This window comes from Trichosurus vulpecula, chromosome 8, assembly GCF_011100635.1.
Source record: "Trichosurus vulpecula isolate mTriVul1 chromosome 8, mTriVul1.pri, whole genome shotgun sequence".
Lineage (NCBI taxonomy): Eukaryota > Metazoa > Chordata > Mammalia > Diprotodontia > Phalangeridae > Trichosurus > Trichosurus vulpecula.
The window spans coordinates 116,501,330-116,527,763 of record NC_050580.1 but is presented as its reverse complement, the minus strand read 5'-3'; the positions used below and the strand labels follow the sequence as shown (position 1 = coordinate 116,527,763).

The 26,434-nt window shown below is 39.1% G+C and overlaps 1 protein-coding gene across 1 annotated transcript in view; it reads right to left on the bottom strand.

The window, feature by feature from the left end:
* The window catches only part of ADAMTSL3 (ADAMTS like 3), a 563,622-nt gene that overhangs the window by 467,793 nt on the left and 69,395 nt on the right, over positions 1-26,434 (bottom strand). The window contains exon 3 of the mRNA XM_036737163.1: positions 13,626-13,745. Coding sequence (XP_036593058.1) covers positions 13,626-13,745 — 120 coding nt within the window. The remainder of the gene's footprint in view (positions 1-13,625; positions 13,746-26,434) is intronic.

Below are 26,434 nucleotides of genomic sequence, written 5' to 3'. Positions count from 1 at the left end.
CTGTAATTTTTTTAAAGGAACTAAGACCAAACATAATTAGGATATCATACGACAAAAATTTAGATAACAAATTCCAAAATCAAGAATAAATAGTGTTTATGGCATGTTATTATGCTGCATTTTAGATTCTTCATGCCATTACTCCCTCCTTTTAGCAATGATAAATTGTTTATTGGCAAGTAACTGTTACAGCTAAAATGCAAAGTAGGTAAAGTAGATATTGCCTGACTAATGAAGAGTGATGGCCTCATTTCCCACACCCAGCTGCACTCCTCTCCATTGCTCCATCCTGCTCCCTACTGGGGATTCTCCCCCCCCCCACCCCTGCCACCCCAACCTCCCATGACCATCCCCCACTTTTCTTTTGTGTGCTGTCTCCCCCATTTGATATTAAGTTCTTGAGGGCAGGAACTGTCTTTTGCTTTTCCTGCTACAATGCCTTGCACATAGTAGGCATTTAAATAAATGTTTATTGACTCATTTATTGAATGAATTGAACTTATTCAAACCTCCTAAGTGATGATAATTGTTTTTTATGAGCTAATTTAGGGATAATAATGTGGAGAACTACTATTCTAAGTCATACTGCTCTTTGGTGGTTAGAGCTTTTTGTAATTAGTCTTGACATCAGACAAAATTTGGTCTTTGGCTGTAAGATTTCCAGAGGGATACTCTCACAAGGGTATTTCAACAGAAATGGGATGCTCCCCAAAGCATGAATATATGAAAACCCAAATAACCCCAGAGTTCATTTTTTCTAACAGCTTCAATCTCCCCCCTTATTAAACTATTTGTAAAAGTGGCAAACAAATAGCCCAATGCATTAATTTAAGTTTTGCTAATCTTAAATCATTGTATAAATGTGTTACTGTAATTGTTACTGCATGTCTCCTCCCAATTTTCCCCCCCTCTGGCATAGAAAATTATAAGTCCCAAAGTCCTCCACCAAAAAATTAATTAATTAATTAAAAGAGAATAAAAGCAACAAATGGTCTCAAAAGTTTAAAAAAAATAACTAGGTAATTGGGCTCTGATAACAGAGCTGACTGTGTCTCATCTCTGCCCAAGAAACAACTATCTGGAACAAGTTTAATGGGAATGAAATTCAGTGAATCTTTCTATGGGACATACTAGGAAAAAATGTACTGTATGACATATATAATATAAATGTATGTGCCTGGGCTAGGAGCAGAAATCAATTTGTTACAATTACTATTTACTTGTCTCTCATGTCAGATTGTGAGCTTGTCTTTTTAGATGTCTAAGGCTCTTGAATATTTAAAAAGCATAACTCCGTTTGAGCAAGATTACTCACTAACAAAGGAATGAATGGGCCAGATTCAAGTGGCTCGCTGCTTGAAACTATCATAGGCATCGGCCAAAAACAACACTGAGACATTTCTATGTATGGAATCTGTAAAGAAGCTAAGTTTAGATGGTGGGGAAGATGACAGCACATTGGAGAATGTACGGCTGCATATAGCTTCCTGTAATGTAAATGTCAGAAGTAAGCATACGCAGGGCAAGCCATAAACTATTGCACAGATAACTTGGAAGACTCATGCAATAGTTTGATGTCTGCCAACAATTTAGCCCAAACTGCACATTCTAGCCAAGACACTCATGAAAAGTTCTAAGAAAGTTACCTTGCAAAATAATGTATTCATATTTCTTCCTTTTATAAATCAATCATTAAAAATGAAAACTTGAATTCATCATGAAAAGTCTAAGAAAAAAAAACTTTAAAAATTTAGGAAAATAATAATAAATGGTTGAACCTTGATCTGATCAAGTTAAAATATGGCATTCCCTATTATATTTTGTGGTGTTCTTACTTGTATAATTATTTTACCTCCTGCACGCGATAGCCAGCTATTTGAAGGCAGGAGTTGTATCTTATTTGTGTATTTTCAGTGCTTTGTCCATAATAGCTGCTCAATAAATTTTGTTGAATGAATGAATCTAGTCAAAATAACAGACAACATATCCACCCTAGTGGTACCCATGCCATGTTCAAGAGAGGCGGTAAACAGCCTCCAGTGTCTCAGGTCACCCCCCCCATATAGGATAACATGGACAAGAGACACAGAAAAGGAAGGCTGCGGAGAGGTTGCAATCTGCTTTGATGGAAAGAGTGCCCATGTATAATAATGATGATGATGATGATATTGATAATAATATTAACATTGTACTTTAAGGTCGTCACAGAAGTTTACAAATATTGTCTCATTTTATCCTCACAACAACCCTGAGAAATAGGTGCTATTTATCCCCATTTTACAGATGAGGAAACTGAAGAAATTTCAACGAAGTCATGGATCCAGCTTCGTATAAGATATCATCGGATCTCATTGTCAAAATTTAAACTCCTCCTCTTATCAAAGCATTTAAATTAAGATCAAGAACAGAGTGATTACACAACTCACAAAGCCACAAAACACACAGAAAAGGTTATCTAGTTCAATCCCAGATATCTGCCTCCAAGCAGTGCGATGTTGAAACCTTTTCAGACTCTTTTAGATTTAAAGATCTCTGACTTCTTGCTCCGGTGTTTACTAACCTCAGGAAGTACCATATTCTTCATATGCAATTTGAACTTGCTATTTCTCATCTGCTAGTCATGGGACAAGGTATTTGAAAAAATATCATTAGCGTCAAGGTACCTATGCAGGTATGGTTCTGGCACTAGGGGAGTGAGCATTCAAACTGAAAAGGGAAAAAAAAAAAACAGGAAAAAGACACAGTTTCTACTTCAAGACACTTACATTCTAAGTGGGGAATTCAAAATCGTCCCCACAAAGGAGTGGACAGTAGGCCATAAGTGATTAAAGTAAAAAAGAAAGAGTTAAAATCTGGCCTCAGACACTTACTAGCTTTGTGACTCAGGGCAAATTACTTAACCTTTGTCTGACTCGATTTCTTCATCTGTAAAATGAGTGTAATAATAGGACTTATATCCCAAGGTTGTGGGTAAGATAAAATGGGATAACATTTGCAAAGTGCTTCACAAACCTTAAAGCGCTACAGAAGTGCTAGCGATTAAATATATGAGTAAAGACACGCATACACAGATACAAAAATGTATATGTCTATATGGGAAGGAATATAAATGGCTTGTAAAAAAGGTAGAAAAGTAAATGATTGGTGGAACCAATTTCTAATAGTTCAAAAAGGTTTCATGGGAGAGGACAATCGTAGTCATTCATAAGAGTCACTTTTAAAGATGAAATTAAAGATCTGAGAGGTCAGATGACTTGCCCAATGTCACACAGATAGAAAATGTCTGAAAAAGCATTCTAACCTTACTCACTCCAAGTCTAGGATTCTATCTGCTCAACCAGGGGTGGGAAAACTGCGGCCTCAAGGCCACATATGACCCTGTAGGTCCTCAAGTATGGCCCTGTGACTGAATCCAAACTTCACAGAACAAATGCCCTTAATAAAAGGATTTGTTCTATAAAACTTGGACTCAGTCAAAAGGCTTCACTCAAGGACCTAGAAGGCCACATGTGCCCTCAAGGCTGCAGATTCCCCACTCCTGTACTAAACCATACTGTGAGTTCAACTTCCCATACAATGCAGAAATCTCTCTATAACATATCTGTCCAGTCATACTAGTAGCAATGATCACTAGATCAAGAGGCATTTATTAAACTTAATTTAATAAATGAATTCAATTTAATGCATTTATTAAATCATAGCAGTGACAGAAAGTTCAATACTTCACAAAGCAAAAATCAGAATTGCTGTGCAATTCTGATCATTAGAAAGTTCTTCCTTAAACTGGGCCAGTGAATTATCCATTATTCCTATTTCTGTCTCACCAGACCCATGTATTGTAGAAGAAATCTAATGTCTCTTCCAATGCCAGCCCTTCAAATAGCTGAAGATACCAATCATGTCTCCCTAAGATTTCCAAGCTAAATATCAGCTTCATTGACTGTTGATCTTATGAGATGCCTCCCAGGCTCAATATCATAAGGGTCCTCCTCTGGATTCAATGACTTTTAAAAGTTCCTCTTAAAATGGAGTGTTCATAAATGGAAACAGTACTCCCTGAGGGTCTTCTCTGACCCTCAGTTCTGGCAACAGAGTTTGGAATACATGAGGTATGATGTTTCCTTGAGCTCTCAGGAGATTCGGAGAAGCAGGTTCTAGAAAGAAGGAAAATAATTTACACATGGCTTGACTAGATTAGAAGTAGCCAGCAGAAAAGCTTGCTTTATTGTTCTTCAGTCATTTTTTCAGTCATGTCTGACTCTTTGTGACCCCATTTGGGATTTTCTTATGGCAGTGATACTGAAGTGCTTTGCCATTTCCTTCTCTAGGTCATTTCACAGATAAGGAACTGAGGCAAACAGGGTTAAATGATTTGCCCCAGTGGCACACAGCTGATAAGTATCTAAGGCTGGATTTGAACTCAGGAAGATGAGTCTTCCTGACTCTAGACTTGGTACCCTACCCACTAGGCCACCTAGCTGCCCTAGAAGAGCTTAGAAAACCTATCTTTAAGCCCTGCTGGCTACATGAAGTCTTTCTTGATGTCATTAGTTGATAATGCCTTCTCTCCCTATGTAGACATGAAGATATACTTATATATTTATACGTTATCTCCCTGAGAGAATGTAAGGTACCCTAGAAAAGGAATTATTGCATATGTCTTCATATTACCATTGTGTTACACATAGTAGTTGCTTAATAAATGTATGTCAACAGATTAGGCAGGAGTGTTTCTCTTATAGGCAGAGGAGAACTCAAAACCAAGTTTCCCTTGCTTTCTGGATCTCTCTCTCTCCTACCCTTCCACCCTTCTATCCCTCAACACTCTTGGCTTGGTTTAGAGTGGGGGAGTTCATGTGGCCTCATATCAACTGAGGTTCCACGGGTCCTAGAAGAGGTAATCTAATGCCACCCTATTTATATGGAAGCTTGTGTGTCTTCTATCATTAAGGTTACTGTTAAGGATTACATTTTTAATTTTTGATTGATTTTTGTTATGTACTGGGCTAGAAATTTCCCTGAAAGTTCATGCACTTATTATTCTTCATTAAATCTTTCTTTCCTTCTCTTTTGTCAGCCAAATCATCTGTTTATTCAGTGGGGTTCAGTCTGCCAAGCATTCTATTGATCAATGCTGAAAAGACTTGTAGTTAAAAATAGCACTGGCCTTCAAAAGTTTCACTGGAGAAACTCGGGTACTTGTTTTACTAGATCTTGTAGAGAATGTGGACAAAGTTTTAAGGAGTGATGCTTTTAACAAAGTTGCAACTAGTTAGAATGGAAGGGAAGTCAGAGTTCAACCTCCTTATGTAATAGATGAGACCCAAGGAGGTTAAATGATTTGCCCAAGGTCAAAGAGGTACGAAATGCCAGAGGTGACTTTTGAACCCAGACCTTCTTGCTACAGAGTCATTGGTCTTTCCATGATACCATAATCAGATCTCTGAAATGGGCTATTACAAGCTGGTAAAACTCCTTGAAGCCAAGGATAAGAGTTTCTTGATTTTGTTTTCAGAGTTGACCAAGGGAGAGGTCAACTGAGTTCACTTGGAACAATGATGACCTAGTTTTTGTTAGATCACAGAGGGCAAAACTAGAAGCAATGGGTGGAAGTTGCAAAGACACAAATGTAATCTAGAGGTAAGAGGGTGGGGGGAACTTCATAAAATTAGAAGTATACAAACAAAAGTTGTATGACTACATGTTGGATAATAATTTAGATGGAATTCTTATTCAGGAATGGGTTGAACTAATGACCACTCTAGTCCTTTCCAACTCTCTGATTCTATATTGGGGTGAATGATGAAGTGATGAAATTAAAGCAGCATTTTAGATTCTTTTGACACCAAATTTAGGATGTACCACAGGATAAATAGATGGGAAGAAAGTAGACTGCAAAGAACATGTGACAACAGTTTAAAAGGAAGGAGAGAACCTGGATGAGAGGTAAGATTTGGGAAATGTAGAGAAAAGTGGGATGTGAGTGGTTATATGGAATCAGTCAATGAGTCAGTCAACAAGCACTTATTAAGAACTTACATTGTGCTGAGCCCCATCCAGTGCTTGTCATACAAAGTTTGGTAGCGTAGCCTAGGGAGCAGTTGAGGACAAAGAACAGACCTAGACAAAAGCATAGAGGCCAGTGAAAGCAGAACTATTGCTTTGGATTACTTGTCTCCATGGATCCGATAGTGGATCATTCAAAGGTTGGTAGCATTGATAATAGAGGTGGGAAAGAAGATGATGAATTGTTAGGGGAAAAGGTAAGCAGGAGGTAGGAGGGAGGGAACAATGGGACCATTTATAGTACAGGGTGGGACAAGAGAATGGAACAGAAGTTAGGACTGGAGATACAGAATTAAGAGGCAGCAGAGTACTATGGAAAGCACAATGGATTGGTAGAATGTCTGGGTTCAAATCCTGGTTCTACCAGTGTAACCTTGGGCACGTCATGTTACCTCTCAGAGCCTCAGTTTCCTCAAATGGAAGGCTGATCTAAACAACCTTCAAGGTCTCTTCTATTTGTAAATCCTATGATCCTTATGATATTGATAATGAACATCTGCATATGGATTAGTGAAACTTTATGAGTAATGAATAGCCATAAGAGAACAGGTATCCAGTAATGAGAGGAAAACAGTAAGTTTCACCAGATGAAGAGGAATAAAGGAACACTGCCAAAAAAATAAAGTATCTCAAACTGTGCTATAATTCAACTTAACAACAAGCATTTATTAAGTGTCTACTATATACACAGCAATATGCTGGGAACTGGGAATGCAAAGAAAAAAAATCCTTTCCCTCAAAGGGCTTACATTCAAACAAAGGGGTACAACACGTATACAGATAAATACAAAGTCATTTCAAAGGCAAAAGTGAAATAACACAGGGATCAGGAAAGTCTTTATAATCAAAATAAAAAGGTGACACGTTTGTATGATGTGTTACGACTAACAAACTGATTTTTCTCAACTATTATTCTGTGGCACAGGCAGTATAAGCATTATCCTCAACTTAAAGAGGAACTTGAGACTCAAAGAAATTTAGCATCTTATCTGTGGTCATACAAGTACTAATTATCAGAGCCAAAAATTTGATCCCTGGTCCTCCAGCTCCAAATCTTAATAATGTCCCCTTTGCTCTACTCCCAATCAATTAATAAAGACTGCCTAAACACCTATTTACCCAGGCTTGATCTAGGTACAGTGGAGGGAAGCAAAAGAAACACAGAAGAATAACAGAATCTCAGAATTGAAAGAAACCTCAGAGGTCATCAAACCTCCTGGAAAAACTATGAATCCTATCTATGACTTCTCTGACAAGTCATCATCCAGACTGTATTCATAGTCTTCCAGTGATATGGAACTTGCTACCTCCTGAGACACTCCATTCTATCTTTGAATAGCTCTAATTTTTCAGGAAGATTTCCTAATATTGAGCCAAAATCTGTCTCTCTGAAACTTCCAACCATTACTCCTATTTCTGCCCTCTGGGGCCAAACCAAACAAATCTAATCCCTCTTCCATATGACGGCCCTTCAAATACTTAAAACAATCATGTCATTCCCTCTCCCTGCCCTGCACCCCCCAAACGTCTTCTCTTTGCCAGCCTAAACATCTCCAGTTTTTTTTTTAACAGATCCCTGTATGACAGAGATTTTAGTCTTCTCAAAATTCTTCTTCCCTCCTATGAACTACCTGCAGTTTATTGTTAATGTGCTATTTAAAATGTGGCGTCTAGAATGTAGCACCTAGAACTGAACACAATTTTCCAAATGTGATCTAACCAGGACACAGTTAGCCTACACCTCCCTCATTTTGGACACTATGCTTCAATTAATGTAGCCTGAGAGTCTATTAACCATTGTTATGTTGAAATTACAGTCTGCTAAAATCTGAAAGCATTTCTCTCAGGAATTATTTTCTAACAATGCCTCCTTCACTTTGTAGATGTGTAATTGATTGTTTGAACCCAGGTGTAATACTTTACATTTATTCCTATCAACTTGAATTTAGGCCTTAAATAGATCATCTTAGTTGAAGAAAACCCCCACTGATCTCAGTTTACAAAAATGGAGAGTGAACCATTAGAAAGCTTACCCATAATAATACTTTTCTAATTTGAAACAGAACAGAAAATAAAATTCTGAACTTGAGAGTTTCTAAGTCTACCAACATTCAACTGTTTACTTATAAATGCAGCCTTAATGGAAGAACAATCTCAATTTAGTAGCAATTCCAAAAATCTATTGATTCTGTGCCAAACCACTATTTTACCCAAATGTCATTTTAATTCTGCACCAGTCAAGGAAGAAATTTATAAGCACTTCACTGAAATGGCTTTTACTAGGTACTAAATGGATTAAATTTTCAAAGTGTATGTTCATTTCATGGAAAGTAAGTACTTTCATAATTAATACTGAATTTTAATATCCTAACATTTTTAAAATGGGAATTAGAGTAGGAGGATTAATATGTCTGGATAATTCTCAGAATATCTGTAATTGACATGATTCCTAATTCTAGGTAGGAGCTGAGAATAACCCAATAAAGTAGTCCACTATTCTTCAATCTTCAAATCTTTCTTAGACAATAGGACACATAGCATTCATTTTATACAAAAGAAAATTTAGGACTTCAATTTGTTTATGCAGGAAAGAAGTATAACAGAGTAAAGTCTACAATCCTGACTTATCATCCCACCTCTGCCACTAACTAGATGGGTGATTTTAGGCAAGAAACTTAAACACTCTGGGATACAGTTTCCACATGTTTAAGAAGCAGAGGGACCTGGTTATTGCTAAGGTTTTCTCCAGCACTGAAATTCATTTACTCTTCAAGTATTTTGTTATATGAATGAGCCGGAACACACTGAGGCTATCCTAGTAAAGAAAAATCATCCAATTAATACTCTGTAATGAAGAATATTCTGCTTGGATTTATTCAATTAGGTTCAACAAATGCTTCCTTCAACAGAAACTGCTTCACCCCCAAGCATAATCTGTATTGGGCTTTTTTTATAGGTCTTGTTAAATGTAGCCCACATTGCAGCTGTGTTTTACTATTTCTTACGCTATTAGTTTTCCAGATGTTTAATCTAGGAGACATCCTGAGATGAACTGAATGTCTTCTCACTAATGCATTTATGAAAAAAACACTTAAAACTCTTTAAGAGATATGCATACAAAGCATATCAATACACTTTCTAATTGTTTTTCTTCGCAACAAATTACAATTCTGGTGCTGGGATGGTTCCAAGAAACCCTCCTCAGTTACCTTCTGTTTTAAAGTTAGTGACTAAATCCCATAATGAAATTGTTCTTCTAACAGCCAGATAGACACACCTTTACAACCTGAGCAGTGTCCATATATTGGTTGAGAAAGTTTCTTGTAGTCAAAGGGAACAGCTATGGAAATCTTCTCATTTAGTATGATATGATTAGGTTTCTTTTCCCAGCTCTGTCACTAACCCACTTGTGTGGCCCTAGGCAAATGACTGCAGATCACAGAACTAAAGCAGGAAAGGATTTGGGCAGTCATCTAGTACAATTCCCTTATCTCACTGCTGAGGAAACTGAGGGCTCTGAGAAGCGAAGTGACTTCAGTGGATCACAAGATAATTGAATTCAGATCTAGGTGGGACCTTAGAGGCCATCTCATCCTACCCCTTCCTTTTTGTAGCTAATGTGTCAGTCAATCAATAAGCATTAAGTGCCTATTATGTACCAGCCACTTTGTTAGGTGCTAGGTATACAAAGAAAAGAGCGAAACAGTCCCTGCCTTCAAGGGGATTACATTCTATTGGGGAGACAACATATACATGTATATAGGCATATATAAAATCAATACAAGGCAATTTCCAGAAGGAAGGTACCCATAGGAGGGAGGATCAGACAACACAGGAACTGAGTCTTGAAGGAAGCCAATTCTACAATGTGGAAATGAGGTGGGAGCTCATTCTAGGCAAGGGGGATGTCTGGTACAAAGGCATGGAGTTGGGGGATGAATAGTAGAGTATCATGTTTAAGGAATGATACAAAGGTCAGCTTGGTTAGACTGTATAGTAAGAAGGAACAATGTGATGGTAATAACCAACACACGTACAGAGTATTTGATCATTTTCAAAGGACTTTCCCTTCCCTCTGAAATTAACATAGTGTTTTTTTTTACATATTTTCTCCTCTTTAGATGGTGAGCTCCTTGAGAGCAGGGACTGACTGCTTTTTGCTTTTCTTTATTTGCTCAGCACTTAACATAATATTGGCATGTAGCAGGTATTTAATAAATGTTAGGTGACTCAATGAAGTCAGATTTTTAAGGGCCTTATATGACAAAAGACACTAGAGGTAACAGGGAGCTTCTGGGGTTAATTAAGTTGGGGATTGACATTGTCAGACCTTCACTTTAGGGAAATCACTTTGGCAGCTATCTGTGTGGAGAATAGACTGAAGCAGGGAGAGCCCTGAAGCAGGAAGACCAATTCAGAGGCTAGTGTAAAGTCCAGGCAAGAAGGGAAGACAGCTGGATCTGGGATTGTTCCTGGGAGGGTAGAAAGAGGGGTACCTACGTGAGAGATGCTGAGAAAGCCAGAAAGTCTGTGAACTGCCCAGAGTCACACAACTAGTAAATACCAGAGATGAGATTGGAACCCTAAATCTCTGACTCCAAACCTGGTGTTCTTTCCACTGTACCTTGCTGTCTCTGGTCACACAGGTTAGTAGATGACCTGATCTCTTTAGGTCTAAAAGAAAATCTTGTCATCTACAAGAAACCTATTCTACAGCCCTCCTCTTTCTTTAAATTATGTCCTATTTTTCCTATATGTAGCTTGTTTTGCTTATTGTTTCCTCCAATGGATTGTGAGGTCCTTGACAGCAGGGACTGCCTTTTGCCTCCTTTTGTATATGCAGCATTCAGCACAGTGCCTGGCGCATAGTAGGTGCTTCGTATTTACTGAATGGATTCAAACTAAGGTCCTGTGAGTCCAAGTTCAGCACTCCCCACTTAAACACTAGGTCTCCCATAGCTTTAACACTCTAAGCCTGTCTCCTTATCAACAAATTGAGGGGACTGGACCAGATAATCTCAAAGGTTCCAGTTCTAATGTGCCATGATGGAGACAATTACACAGCCCTTTAGATTTATAAACCACTTTCTCACATAAATGCTAAGAGGTAGATAGTGATGGAATATGTCACATCTATTTTACAGACCTGGAGAAGGCTCACAGAGGTCAAGTGATTTGTTTCTTGTCACATGGCTAAGTGTCAGGGCTGACACTTAGAGCAGTTCCCTTACCAAATTCCATGCTCTCCCCATTATACCATACTAAATAATAATAGCTCCCATTCATGTGGTTCCTTAAGATTTGGAAAGTCCTTTACTCACAACAGCATTATAGGCAAGGTAGTACAGTACTATTATGCCCTTTTTAGAGATGAGAAAACCAAGGTTCTAAGAGGTTAGGAAACTGCTGATAACCACAGAGCTATCAACTATCTGGGATACAAAGGCAAGTCTCCTGACAAACTCAGTCTATCCCACCAAGCCACACTACCTCTCTAGCTTGAACGTTTATTGGCCAATGAGATTCACACTTCAAACCACCACCTAATTCTGTCAGTCCTAAAGAACGCTTTCCTGTTTCCTAAAGCTTCTTCAGGAGGCAGGTTTCCTTGAATTTTGTCTCTGGAACCCCTACCAAGCTTCCATCCTCTGAGTTAGCTCAGAGATACCTCTGGTACCAATACTCTTTGTCAGACATGAGCTTATACAAACAAGTTATCATCTTAAACAGCACCTATTGTGGTCCCATGTTATCTTTATCTCATTTTGGAATAACTGAAGGTTCATTACGATTTCTCTTCCATGGGATAAATCAATCAGCAGCATGTTATAACTGGATACAGTAACCACTTAGAGAGAGTCAAGTTCAAATTCTGCCTCTGATTCTCAATAGCTTTGAAGCCCTAAGCAAACTACTTTACCTTGTCTGCCCCCAGTACCACCTTTGGGCTTATCTACTAAGTCACAGGCTGCAGATACGCATTCATAAGGGGAGGTCATACATATGAAATCACAGCTCCTCTGTGTATTCCTAATGGCCATGGTTCAGTTTTAGGGAAATCAACCTGAAAATCCCCTGAAAACCTCAAAATAATCTTAACACTCTAAGCCTCATTTTTCTTATCAACAGAATAAGGGGACTGAGCTAGAGAATCCCCTGGTGTGCATGTCCACTTTGTCTTAGGTCCAGCAGGGTCACTGGTACCCACATCTCTGTATATTTCCCTGAGTATCTGAATTTGGAAAATATAACTGCCATTCTTTATATAAAACCATCACCTGAATATGCCCCATTCACTTGGAAGATCATACAGGATATATTTCCTTTCCTCCTCCATTACAGGATCTGACAAGGACTAAACTTTGTGCCATGGTAGTTCCATCATATAAGATTGAGAAGGCAAAATATCATTGTTTGTAATATGTGGCAATGCTCTCCAGCTTCCCCAAAAAACTGTGAGTAGCATCCAGGAGTTATCATGAATTTTGGATTTTCAGTTTTCTGTGGTGAATGGAGGAGTAAGATAAAAGAAGCTTGGGGGACCTATAATGGCAAAGATTCCCAAGACGTAAAATTCTCAACCCCAAATATGTACCTTTCTTCTCTCTCTGTATCTGCTTAGAATGTTTCCACTTAAAAAAGTAACTTAACTGCTGATTTCCACATACATCAGGTCTACCTGGTTGGGCAAAATGATCTTTTAAATATTTTCTTTGAAGTTTGGGGCTGTAGCTCTTACTCACTGGTTCTATGAGAGACTTACCCTATTCCTTTCATTTAATTAAAAGAAACATATTTTAAGGACCTATGAATGTCATGCTAGTAGATCACACATGGTGTTCAATAGGGCTTCTGGAAAACAATGTGCTTTGAGTCAACTTTTACTGTATGCCACACACTTTCCAGCTCTGCACTAGCCCCTTTCCCCTGGATTAATGGGGTTTCTTTCTCATTTTAAAAAATCTTTTTATATTGTTGTTATGCTAAATATAATGTATCTGTAGAGAACTGGAGAAGTCATTACCACTCTTTAATTATAAGATGCATGACTTGTTATTTTCCAGACACCCAATTTTATACCTTACTCCCCCTCTCAATTAGTTTCTCTGAAGTTCTCATATTAAAACGTGTAGGATCACTGATTTCTGGATTAACTAGAGCTATAAATTGTAACACCAGTAAAATTCCAACATGGTGAAAGGTTCCCGGCTGTGTAACAAACCACTGCACCCTATTCAGGCAGACACATTTCAAAAAATGTGAACTGGGTTACTTAATCTGTTTATAGAAGTATTCTTTCTCCCTCCCCCAGCCCCAAATAAAAATATTTTAAATGACTTTTCACACATTATTTTCATATATGAATGTAAGTTTGTGTAATATTTCAACAACAAATGATCTTCCATTTTTCCATGATTCGGGTAATGTATCAGGCAGGGTCCTTACTATACCAGAAAGAAGAAGTTAGAAAAGTAGGATTTATTGCAGGAGATTTTATTTTCAGTTTCAATTCCTGCACAATCAACCCAGGTCCAATTATTATTATATCTTTTACTCACCTGATCATCATAACGGTAAGTGAGGAACTGCTCCCCCGTTGTATCTTCAAGGAAACTTCCTTGGGGAGAAAGGGCAAATTCAGGCAGGAAGTATGCCCCTGGAGACTTCTCTGCTCTTACCTAAAGGAAAAGATCACCCCAGTCACATTCAAGTTTCAAGAATCACACCACCCATGTGAACGATGATGGAAACATGGGGAAAAGACATTCCAAAATGAATCGTGTATAGATGATGCCTTTAAGTGGAAAGGCTCTATGGAAACAGGAGAGAAGATTTTCATTGCCAGCCACAAGATGGCAGTAATGAGATTCCCGGTTAAAGCAGGCATAGCATTTGTCTGGCAAACGATCTCCAAGAAATTAAACATTATAGAGCCTAGAAAAATGAAAACTACTCGTTGCCTATATTACAGTGATCTTCCAAACTCAGCCACCCATAATTTTTTTCCAGTAGGATCCAGTTTCTTGCCTCCTGATAATCATTTTCCAATGCCTTGTTTTTTCACTTCTGTAGCCTACTCAGTTGTCTGAATGCAAAAGAGAGGTTATGTATGTGAAGTGGCCCAGCCCTGACTTGAAGTTACAGGGTTAACTTCACTCAATTTAATGTTGTTCAATAAGCACCTATTAAGCATCTGTGATACATGCTTTGGATACCAAAAAATAATCTCTGCCCTCAAGTCTCTTACATTCTACTGGAGGATAAAAGATACTTTACAGCTAAGGAAATACAAAGTCTTACTTTCTCAGAAGGGAGAAGCTACAAAAAAGCTGATACTCAAGTCAAGCCTACTCCCATCAAACTGAGATAAAGATACAAGTCTCCTGATTCCTGGCTTGCCTCCTTCCTGAGACTCCCTGTGCTACTAGGGGACTCACCTTTCCCATTGGGCCACAAGAGATCTGGGAACCGGGGTTGGACGCCCTGCTCTGAAGCTTATCATGGGAACGATAAGTAAATCACTTCTCTCTGGGTCTGTTTCCTCGTCAATAAAATGGGAACTAATAATTCTAAGAGTAACTGCTTTGCAAGATTATTATGTGGAAAGTATTTTATAAACCTGAAAATGATTTATCATGATTATTATAAACATGGAACTGTCATTTTGACAAAGAATTGAATGATACATACATAAAGGACTCTCTCCCCACCACCACCCCCAAAAGAGTCTGAAGCATCTTTCAATCATGCATGCATGCATACATACATAAAACAAATATTTCCTGAACATCTACGGATAAGGCATTGTGCTAAATGCTGTACAATAAACTACGTCTTTGCAAAACACTAGATGACTATGTGATGATCCATTGCAAGCCCTCACTGATGGCTTAACAAATCCCAGTCCTGGCTCTGCCACTAACTAGCTAGATGACCTTGGATCAGTTACTTTAACTCTGTGGGGCCTCAGTTTCTTTGTCTCTAAAATCAGGGGGTTGAACTTGATGGCCCCTATGTTCCCTTCCAAATTTCTAATTTCCTATGTCCTAAAATTTTTATGTTTCCCTTAGTCTGCTTCCCTGCTGACACAGTCTCATTTCCCACATTGGTCCTCCTACTTAACACCTAAGAAACTCTACCCCTCCCCCAACTCTAGTCACTTGTTTATCCAACAAACCCCAATCTTTTCCTGACAGTCACTTGCTGAGAGGGAGAGGGGCACCACATGTCTGAATGGGCAGGGAGTGAATGAGGGGAAAATTGTTTTCTCTCATGAACAGGGAGCAAAGTGAGGATAGGAGAACTAGTCGGGGGGAGAATCAGACACAGTAAAGGGAGTCAAATATTAGTTGGCAGGAGGGGATGTTTGGCAAGCAGTGGATTGGAGTCACGGGAGGGGAACGGGGGCCTGGATGCTGTATAACTAATAGGGGTCAAGTCTGAGAACAACAGAGAGGAGTAGTAGGAAATTCAGCCAGGAATGAATTGATGTCAATATGAACAGGGCTGATACAAGGGCAGGAAGATAAGCAGAGAGGGCATTTGTTCCTGGATTAGTCATTAGGCCACCAATCCTAACACTACTGAGAAGCATTATGGATGGAGTAGTTGCAACAGAGTTATATTTAGTAAGGAAGACCGAGGTCCAAATTCCACCTCTGACACTTACTAGTTAGGTGACCATGGACAAATCACTTAATCTCTCTGAGACTGTTTCCTCCTCTGTAAAATGGGAGGATAATAGCTATAGTACCTATTTCAGAAGGTTGTGAAAATCACACGAGAAAATGTATTAAAAGCATTATGCAAGCATTAGTGTATATATATGTATATATATATGTATGTCAATTATGTATATATATATCAATTATAATTATTATTACCTATCTCCAGTTTATCAATTTTATGAATATTTCTGTGACCTGCTGCTCCCAGAAATATATTCCTCCTCTGATCTCCCAGCACTTAGTCATTTTCACTTGGATCCTGAGATCATAGATTCAGAGCTGGAAGGGACCTTAGCGAGGCCATTGGGTCCAACAGTTTAATTTTGCAGATAGAGAAACTAAGACAGAGAGAGGTTCATTGACTCATCCAGGTCACAGTGTAATAGAAACTTAGGTGTTCCTGGGTTCAGAGGGTTCTGAGTTCAGTACTCTACACCAAAAGCATCTCCCAAACTTCCTTCCCTTCCCTGACCCAGTGTACTGAAACCAGGAAATGTTTAACAAAAATTAAAAGTATAATACAATATAGTTAATGTTAATTTGTGGCTTTCTATGTCAAAACACAGCAAGCAGGGATCTGTTTGAGTGTGACACTATTGCACTCTACCACCCTCCCTTTCTTGATAACAGACTGTCTTCTGAACACACTTAGAAGCTCACAGACTGTCAGAATGAGAAGGTGCCTCTGTTCCAAACTCCCGATTTCAGAGACTCAGATCAGAGAGGTATTTTTCTCCTCAACCCTCCCCCACTGCCCCGCCACTCCAATGAATTTTGCACTGTTGCCTAACATTAGTTCTTTTTGCTATGGTTTTCATTCTAATCTCTGGATGGTTCATATGCTCAATGAAATAGGTTTCCAAGTCTGCAGATAATCTGATTTGCTTGAAATCAAACAGCAAGTCACTTTATTTCCAAAGCTATTCTATTAAATCAGCAGCACTAAGCAGGATCTCATTGGCTGGCTGCCATCGTCTTGCCAGTGACCCAAACTCAAAATCTTGGTTATCTTTGACTCCTTCCTCTCCATTATTCCATTATCTGATCACTCCCCAAATCTTGCCAATTTTTCCTCCACATGTTTTCTCCCATCCATTCCATTTTTACTGGCACCACCAGAGTCTAGACACTCTACTTCTTATTTAGACCATTACATTTGCCTCCTAAATGGGGAACCTGACCATCTTTAATCTATTTGGTTGTTTTAAGTTTATTAAAACAACACTTTTGTCCCCATATTTCCTTGTTTAAAAATCTTTATATTTTAACTTATAGAGAAACCATGTAATCTGGCATTCAAAGCTCTTCAGGATATGGTTCTCAACATCCATCCTTCTAGATTCAGCAAAAATCTTACCTCCTACATTGCCTTCTCTGAGTAGTCTAGTCAGTCAATAAGCATTTATTATGCACCTACTGTGTATTTAGCAATGTGCAAAGGGCTGAGAATACAAAAAGAGGCAAATGACAGTCTCTGCCCTCAAAGAGTTCACAACGAAATGGAAGAGACAACATGCAAACAAACATGTATAAACAAGCTATATCCAAGATGAAGAGGAAATAATTGAAAGAGGAAAGGTAAAAGAATTAAGAGGGGTTAGGAGAGACTTCCTGTAGAAGATCGGATTTTAGTTGGGACTTAAATGAAGCCAAGAAGCCAGTAGGTGGAGATAAGGAGGGAGAGCATTCCCGGCATGGGGGCAGCCCTAGAATTAAGCTAGTAGTGGCTACTCCTTCCTCTACCTCATGAAAGTACTCAGGACTCATTTGGTATTTTTCTTCCATTGCCTCAAATTGTAATTATTTTTCATGTTTATATCTTACTTGCTATAATCTCAGAATTGGAAGAAATACTTCCAAAGCCAACTAGTCTAATCTATATATTTGAACAAGAATCCCTAAGACTCCTAAGCAGGGGAAACTCACTGCTTGTCAGAGGCAGCCCACTTCACTATGGAATACTTCTAATTGTTAGAAAGTTTTCCTTATGTTGCGTCTAATAATGCTTCTTTTCAATTTTCACTCATTTCCCCCAGTTCTTCCCTCTAAGCCTAAGCAAAGCCTGGTCCCTCTTCCACAAGCCACTCTCCAAATACTTAAAAACAAAAACAAGGAGAGGCAGGCTGGCACAGTCAATTAAAGGGCGTCCTCAGAGTCAGGTTCAAATCCCACTCCTGACATATACTGACCAAATGAACCCGGGCAAGTAACTTAATCTCTCTCAGTGACCCAGGCAACTTTCTAAAACAGTAGTTCTTAACCCCCAAAGGGGTCCATGGACTTGGAACTTTCAATATTTTGATAACTCTATTTAAATTAATTGATTTCCTTTGTAATCCTATTATCTTATGCATTTAAAACCATTATTCTGAGAAGGGGTCTATAGGCTTCACTAGGTGGCCAAAGGGGTCCATAACACAAAAAAAGTTAAGAACCCCTGATCTAAGTCCGTAAAGTGAAGAGCAAGTTCCTCACATGGAGTTCCCTACACTGATAAAACCAACAGTCTAGTCAAATAATAATAATAATAATAATAATCAGGGATGTGCTGGAGCCAGTTCTAACCAGCTCTGGAGAGTAAACTGTTAAATTTTTAGTGTGAGCATTTACACCTAGGGAATTGGGGCTTGATTTACTCCTTTGTTGATTTGTCTAGACTTAAGAAGGCATCAATAATTCAGATTAAACTTAAAAGTGGGTTATGCATACATTTTCCTGAGATGCTAAATCAAGCCCTTTCCTCCACAGTCATCCAGATGTATCACAGATCCACAAAAATTTATTAACGGTATTTTCAATAAACAGAAGGGTTAAGATCATACCAAGTAGTAAAGGGAGGGGAGAGCATTCAAACTCAGGTCATCTGATAGTCATTCTAACGTTCTTTATGCTCTACCACACTGGTTCCTATACCCACCTCTTTCATGATTAACACTGATCTTGAGGCTAAGAGGAGTGGGAAAGGCAGTTAGCTCCCGTAGCTTCAACTTGAAAGAACAAGGGGAAAGGAGGAGGAAGAAAGAAGAAGAGTGACTGGATAAAAGATCGAGAGCTGAGAAAACCTCAGAGGCCGTGTACTCCAAATCCCTCGTTTTGCAGATAGAAAATATAAGTAGGGAAGGTATAAGTTGCCCAAGATCATAGAAGCTACCAACGTATGCATCTTTGCTGATGATTCCTAAATCTACCCATCCTGCCCTAAGTTCTCTGCTGACTACTAATCTCGCACGTCCACCCTTTGGACAACTCAAACTGGATGTTCAGTAAACATCTTAAATTCAGCATATCCGAAACTGCACCCATTGTCTTCCCCCATTAACCCTCTCCCTCCCTACTCCACATTCCCTATTACTGTCAAAGATAACACTATTCTCCCAGTACCTCAGACTCACAACCTAGAAGCCATGCTGGACTCCTCCCTATCTCTTACTCCCCATATCCAATCTGGGGCCAAGGCCTCTTGATTTCACCTTTGCAACATCTCTCGAATTCACCCCCTTCTCTGCTCCGACACTGCCACCATTCTGATACAGGTCCTCATCACCCTATGCCTGGATTCCTGCATTAGGTCAGCCTGCCTCAAATCTCTCCTCATTCCAATCTACCCTCCCTTCTTAACCCTCAAGGGGTCCATGGACTTGGAACTTTCAATATTTTGATAATTCTATTTAAATGTAATTGATTTCCTTTGCAATCCTATTATCTTATGCATTTAAAACTATTATTATGAGAAGAGATCTGTAGGCTTCCCTAGGCTGCCAAAGGGGTCCATAACACAAAGAGAGTTAAGAACCCCTGATCTAAGTCCGTATATTGTAGAGCAAATGCCTTTCCCTACTGGCAAGAGAAATCCCTCACACAGAGCTCCCTACGTTGATAAAACTATAAGTCTAGTCAAATAATAATAATAAGTTATTTTCCTAAAATATGGGTCCAACCATGTCACTCCACTCCACTCAATAAATTCTAGTGACTTCCTCTTCCTTCTAGGATCAACATTCAAAGTCCTTAATAACCTAGCCCCCACCTACCTTTCCAGTCTTCTTACAGCTTACTTCCTGGCATGTAGTCTTCAATCCAGTGACACTGGGCTCCTGGCTGTTCTATGAACAAGACTCTAGTTCTCAGCTATGGGCATTTTCTCTAGCTGTCCCTCATTCCTGGAATGCTCTCCTTCCTCAGCTCTGTATACTGAACTCCCTAGCTTCCTTTAAGTCCCAACTAAAATTTCTTCTTTTACTGGAAACTTTCCCCAACACCTCTTAATTCTAGGACCCTTCTTCACTTAATTATTTCCTATCTGTCCTATATGTAGCTTGCTTTGTATATTTGTATGTTTCATGTTGTTTCCCCCAATAAGGGTCTGCATTTTGCCTCTTTTTGTATCCCCAGTGCTTAATACAGTTCCTGGTATATAGTAGGAGCTTAATAAATGTTTACTGATTGATTCAGATAGCAAACGGTAGCAGTGGGATATAAACTAAGGTCCTCTGATGTGGGAATTATGAATCACATAGTCCTTAGTTGGGGTTCTCTGTACCCCTGAGATTATCAAATGGGATCCCTGAACGGTGAAATGAAGCTCAGTAGTCAGGGCAAAGAAGCATGGACACTCCCTACTCTCACCTGCAAAGCAGGCACATTAAACCAATGATGACAAGTCTCATCTTGGCCTCACAGCTACGTTTTTGCATCCCCATCTGCAGCTGACTGGAAGAGAGGCAGACGGCATATCCATATGGGGTCATGGACCTCAAAGTTGTCCAACAGGAGACAACCTCTGGATTTCCAAAGTCAGAAAAATAACAGGTATCCATCCACTGACCAGGTTGAGGTCAGGCTGATGTCAGCAATAAGCACTCTCCTTTCTCCTCCCCAGTAACCTCATAATAGGTTTTTTTTTTCTGTTTCCACCTTTAGTTAAGGGAGGAAAAAGTGAGAATTTTTATAGCCTCCAGTGGCACATACCTTTTTTCCTCTTTTCCCATCTCCAAACTAACATTTTGAAGTTCAGCTACTGAGAACAGCTAAATCGTTAGCAATTACTTTGCTGTAACTAGTTAGAGACTAGTTTTTTATTGCATCAAACTACTCAGAAAAACCTTAGAGATCATTTAATGAATGTAGCCTTTAACTTCACAGACATAAATACTAAAATGAGTGAAGGAGGCCCAGAAAACTTCTAACTGAAGCAGATTTAAGACTAGCACTCAAGATTCTTGATTCTTCTTACAATGACCCTTCCCCTACACTGTATTGTCTACTCTATAACTTATAAAGTAAGACATCAAGGGTGGCTTTTACACGTCCCAATCCCTACCATCAACATGGTCATGGAGTTATGTCTTTTATCCTGGAAATAACATAAGCAGTAATGCCTTCAAATACCAGAGATAACTACCCCATACAACAACAGTCAAGTCTTGCTTCAGAAAGATACTTTATATTTACATAAGACATTCTCACTCATCTTTATGGTTTCCCATCTGTACTCTCTTGTGTAGCATCAATAAAATGTCGTTTCCAGCATTCCATGAATTTGTGCTGAATTCTGAAAAGGTGATCTCTAACTCTGTTTAAACTTTGCAGTGAGCATCATGTTCTTTTTATTTTCCATTTTACATTCTAGACAAATTGGCCTATAAAACACTCAGATCCTAAACAGAGCCCTGGTCTTATGGTTTTATGATTTTTTTTTTGCTTTTGCAAACTACCACGGTGTTTTGAGAGGAGCCCTTATTTGGGAATGAGAGAGATCTGGGTTCAATTCCCTGGCTCTCCCACTTGTTCCATTTGTGACTTTAAGCAAGTCACTTGACCACTTCTCAGAGCTTCAGTTTCATCATGTGTAAAATGATGGGGTTGGCAAGTGATTCTGAAGATGCCTTCCAGGTCTGAGTCCTACAATTCTACCTTACTAACCTTACCTTATGGGGTGGAAGGAGAGAGATTCAGGCTGCAAAGCTTGTCATGATCCTCCTGAAACCAATAAACACTTCAAAAAAGCATAGCAAAATGACAAGCCAGGACCTTGGGTGGTGAGCTCTTTAAGAGATGCATTCTGTCTCTGTCTCTCCTCTGTCTCTTTCATTTTACAAATGAGGAAACTGAAGCCCACCCAGCAAAGTTAAAGGTGAAAGTTAAAGGCCACACAGGTGAAAATAAAACATGAGATAGAATTTTAATCCAGGTTCTCTGATCTTGGATCTTGTGCACCTCACACTGGATGCCCCCCAGGCATCTCAAACTCACCATGTCCAAAACAGAACTTAGTGTGTTTCTCTCAAAACCTACCCCCTTTCTATTACCATCAAGGGCACCCCCATTTTTCCCAGTAAGCCTGATTTATACCCTTAGTTTAAGCCTTAACTTCTCCATCTCTTTCTCCCTCCTCTCCCTCACCCCACACATCCACTCAACTGCCTAACTTCATTATTTCTAACTCTGTAACACCTCTCACAGCCTTATACAGCCACAACCCTAGTTCTGGCCCTCTTCACCCTTTACTTAGATCACAACAATAATCTTCTAATTGGTCTCCCTTCCTACACAAAGCTGCCACAGTGATTTTCCTAAAGTGTAGGTTTGACTATGTCACTGACCTATTCAGTAAATTTCAATGCTTCTCTAATATCACTAAGAACAAACATAAATTGTTCTATTTGGTATTTAAAGTCCTTTACAACCTGACCTCAATCTACCTTTCCAGTCTTATTACACATTTCTTCCCTTTATGTATTCTATGGTCCAGTCAGTTTGTCTTTCTAACTGTTCCTAACACATAACACTTCCATTCCCCATGGCCTTTGCATGACCATTCCCAGTATCTAGAATGCACTTCTTCCTCCCCTGCACCTCTTAAAATCCATAGTTTCTTCAAAATTTGATTCTTAACTTAAAGAACACCTTCTATATGAATTCTTTCCTGACCCATTTCCTACCCATTCCCAGTTACTAGCACTGTCCTGTTCCAAATTACCTTGCATCTGTCTGGCACAAAGTATATAGTGCATAGCTTCCCCCTGATATAAGGTAAGCTCTTTGAGGACAGGCAGGTTTTGCTTTTGTCCTCATATCCCCAGGACCTGGCACAGTGCCTCTTAGTTAGCAGATGTTTAATGCTTGATGACTGACATGACTGATACGGAAACTGATGCATAGAATCTAACATGACTCACACAGCTAATTAGTGACAGTCTGAACTACAGCCCAGTTCTCCTTCCTCCCAGCCTTTCCAACTTTATCACATTCAGTTTTGATTACAAAAAGTCAAAGATCCTGTCAAGGTGGTGTTATGAATAACAACCTTGCCAGGTAGGAAAGTAGGAAAGGAATGTTTTTTTAATAAGTAGAGAGTATTTTTTAAATTCTCAAAACTGTGAATGGATGAAATATTTAGGTGAAAAATATGCAAAATAAACATGACATGGTACTTGAATTTCTTCCCCAAAAGAATGAAAGAGGAAGAATATATTTGTCCAGTGTATAATGTTAAAATAAGAAAATCCCGTTGCTGCCTTGAAAATAACCATTGGTTTATTAAACCTGATCACTGTTTATTATATATTCAATTCAAGAGACTGTATCTTCTGACTAGAACACATACTTCCTGTTCAATACATTTCCTATTTTGTTAATAAATCTTTGTTCTACAGAGAATACATGTCATAAGAAGTATGCAGTAGTAGAAATGTTCAGGGAAAGCTAACCTTAACCACAAAGATTCAGGTTAACAAGGAAATAGGATGGAAGTAGGCAAATAAGAAAGAATATGATCATAAGATCATGGATTTAGGGATAGAAGGGACCCAAGTACTTAATTTTACAGATCAAGAAACAGAAGCCCAGAGAGATGAAGAGGCTTGCCCATATTAATCCATATAAGTGGCACAGGTGAACTTGAAAGCCAGGTCACATGATCTCAAATCTGGCCCCATATTATCAAAGGACATGCGTAAGAGCTAGGAAGGAAGGAAGATCATGGACAGATCCTCTGAGTTTTATAGAGGGATGACAACTGAGAGAACAGCCTCATTTTACAGACAAAAAAGCTAAAAAGCCCAAGGAAGTCGTGATTGCAACGTCAGGACTAGATCCCAGGTGTACTACATCTGGTGTACTTTCTCCACCACATTTCCTCTGAGTAATTAAAACCCATTTCTGTATTAGTAAGGCAGTTGCATTTATTTCTGATTAATTAATTTAAATTATTTCTAACTAATTAATGGACTTAACTTTCTTTACATTTGATTGCACTAAACCTGGTACTGTTTGTGAAATAATGAATTCCTTCTAGAACTTCCTCTCAACTCCATGCTCTAATCACCTTCTGTGTCTAACTATTGCCCCAGGGTTTTTTAGACAAGTACAACCCTGTGTAGTTGGAGCATGAATAACCCACAGTGGGTTCCAAGTGAAAACAAAAGCAGAACAGTCCTTTTGCCTTTTGCAAACTCCAGTAAAATTTGGTCCCAACAAACTGCTGACTTCCCTGAGGCTCCTGAATCCCAGGATGAGTCTTCTGATGAACAATTTGGTCTACTCCCTCTTGGCGTCTTTGGCGGCAACTCCCTCCCTATGCTCCAGGTTGACCACCCTGGCAAAGACTGTAGCTTAGAACCTGATCACATTCCTGCTCTTACCAACCGCTGGAACTCTCCCTGGCCCTTAATCTTCAAGGCCCAGTTTGGTGCTATCTCTGTAATAACCTTAATCCTGTATTTGGAGTAATTCTAGGGATGACAATCTGCCTTCTCTAAATCCCAGATGCACAGAAATCCTGCCTCCTCTGTTTAGGACCAGAGGCATTCAGCTCCTTGTCCTTTAGGTTCTCATTTTGTTGCATGTCTAATTCCACCACAACAATGAAGATACTCAAGTCTAAATTATCTTCTAATTAGGATCCTCTCAAAATTCACAAGTATTCAGGTGCTAAATTTACACAAATAAGATGATCCATTTAGGGGCCTTAAAGGTCTTGTAGTCCAATACTCCCATTTTACAACTCATCGGGGCAGCTAGGCGGTAGGTTAGATAGAGTTGCTGAGGAGACAGAAAGACTCAAGTTCAAATGTGACCTCAGTCACTTACAAGCTATATGATCCTCAGATCCAAGTTAGCTGGCTCCAAATCCATTGTAGTTAATTTTAAGTACATACAATGATGGAATCAAAGTTGGAAGGAACTTTAAAAGTCATATATAGGCCAATGTACTTCCTAATTCAAGAATGTATTCAGCATCAGTGGTGTCAAATTCATGAAACCATACATAAAGACATCTATGGGATACATAGTGACTTAGAAAACCATATATTAATATCATTTATGTTCTATTGTATTTTGTTTATCTTGTTAAATATTTCCCAATTACTTTTTAAACTGGTTAGGCTGTAGTCAAAGGTACTGCAGGCCACAGGCTGCCCCTACCTTATCTGTGAAAGAAGATCATCCAGACTGTTTTACCAATTCCAGTGACAGGGAGCTCACCACTTCACAAAACAGCCCATTCCACTGTTAGGAGGCTCTGATTTTTAGAAAGCGCTTTCTTATATGAGCTGAAATTTGTCTCCTAGTGATGTGACTGTCTCAACGTGCCTTTCTATGCCCTACCACAAAACAGCTATTTTAAAACCAAGTACTCTTATCTAAAATGGAATAAAGTATAAGCACTCATAAAGAATAGCAACATGTAAGTTATATCATGCAAGGTTGGAGTCCTCAATTCCTCAACTGTTCTTTCTGGCCCATGACCACATACTACCTGTACCTATTCCTTCCTCTGTGATATTTCACCCCAACAACTGCCAAAATTAAGCAAATAGCCATTAGAGATTTCCCCTATTACATTCCATTGTTTGAGATCATTTGTACAGCATTCCCTCAAATGGATTCCTGCGCTGGTAGAAGGGTGAAGGAGATGACCTCTCACATCCCATCAATCTCTAGCATTTAGATGCCAGCTGTTTCCCAGATCCCACTCTGTTTTGAAACCAGAACAAACACCACCCCAATTTAGCAGTGAATAAAGGCTAACTGTTGGCTGAACACACAATGTTCCCCAGTTGGAGAGTTTGTGAACCACGCCCAGAAAGGATGCTTGTGAACATATTCAATTCTGGCAGATTCTTTACTACCATTAGAGCATACATCTGCTGAAGGAAAACAACTGTGTACTCATTCAGCTTAACTTTATTTTTCTCTTTTTTTCTCCCCAATCCTGAAGAGCAAGGCTACTACAGAGATGACATTGCTCCACTGGGAGACAGAGAAGGAGGAGAGTTATGGATCTAGATGTCAGTGCACACAGTATAAACAATAAGGTTTTTTTTGGAGGGGGGAAGGCAAGGCAATTGGGGTTAAGTGACTTGCCCAAGGTCACATAGGTAGTAAGTGTGTCAAGTGTCTGAGGCTGGGTACCCCCTAGCTGCCCCAGTATAAGTTAACAAAGAGTGAAAAGTTGAAATGTGATCACAAGGAGGTAACTTGTAAAGGTTATTTACATAAAGTTATTACAAATGTTATTATCACAAGAAGTTAACTTTTAAAGGAGGTAAATATATTAAACCAAGAGTTAGTGGGATTGGATGCAAAATGGCACCCACAGGGGTGCTTCATTTAAAAGAAATAAATCTAGTTGAAGG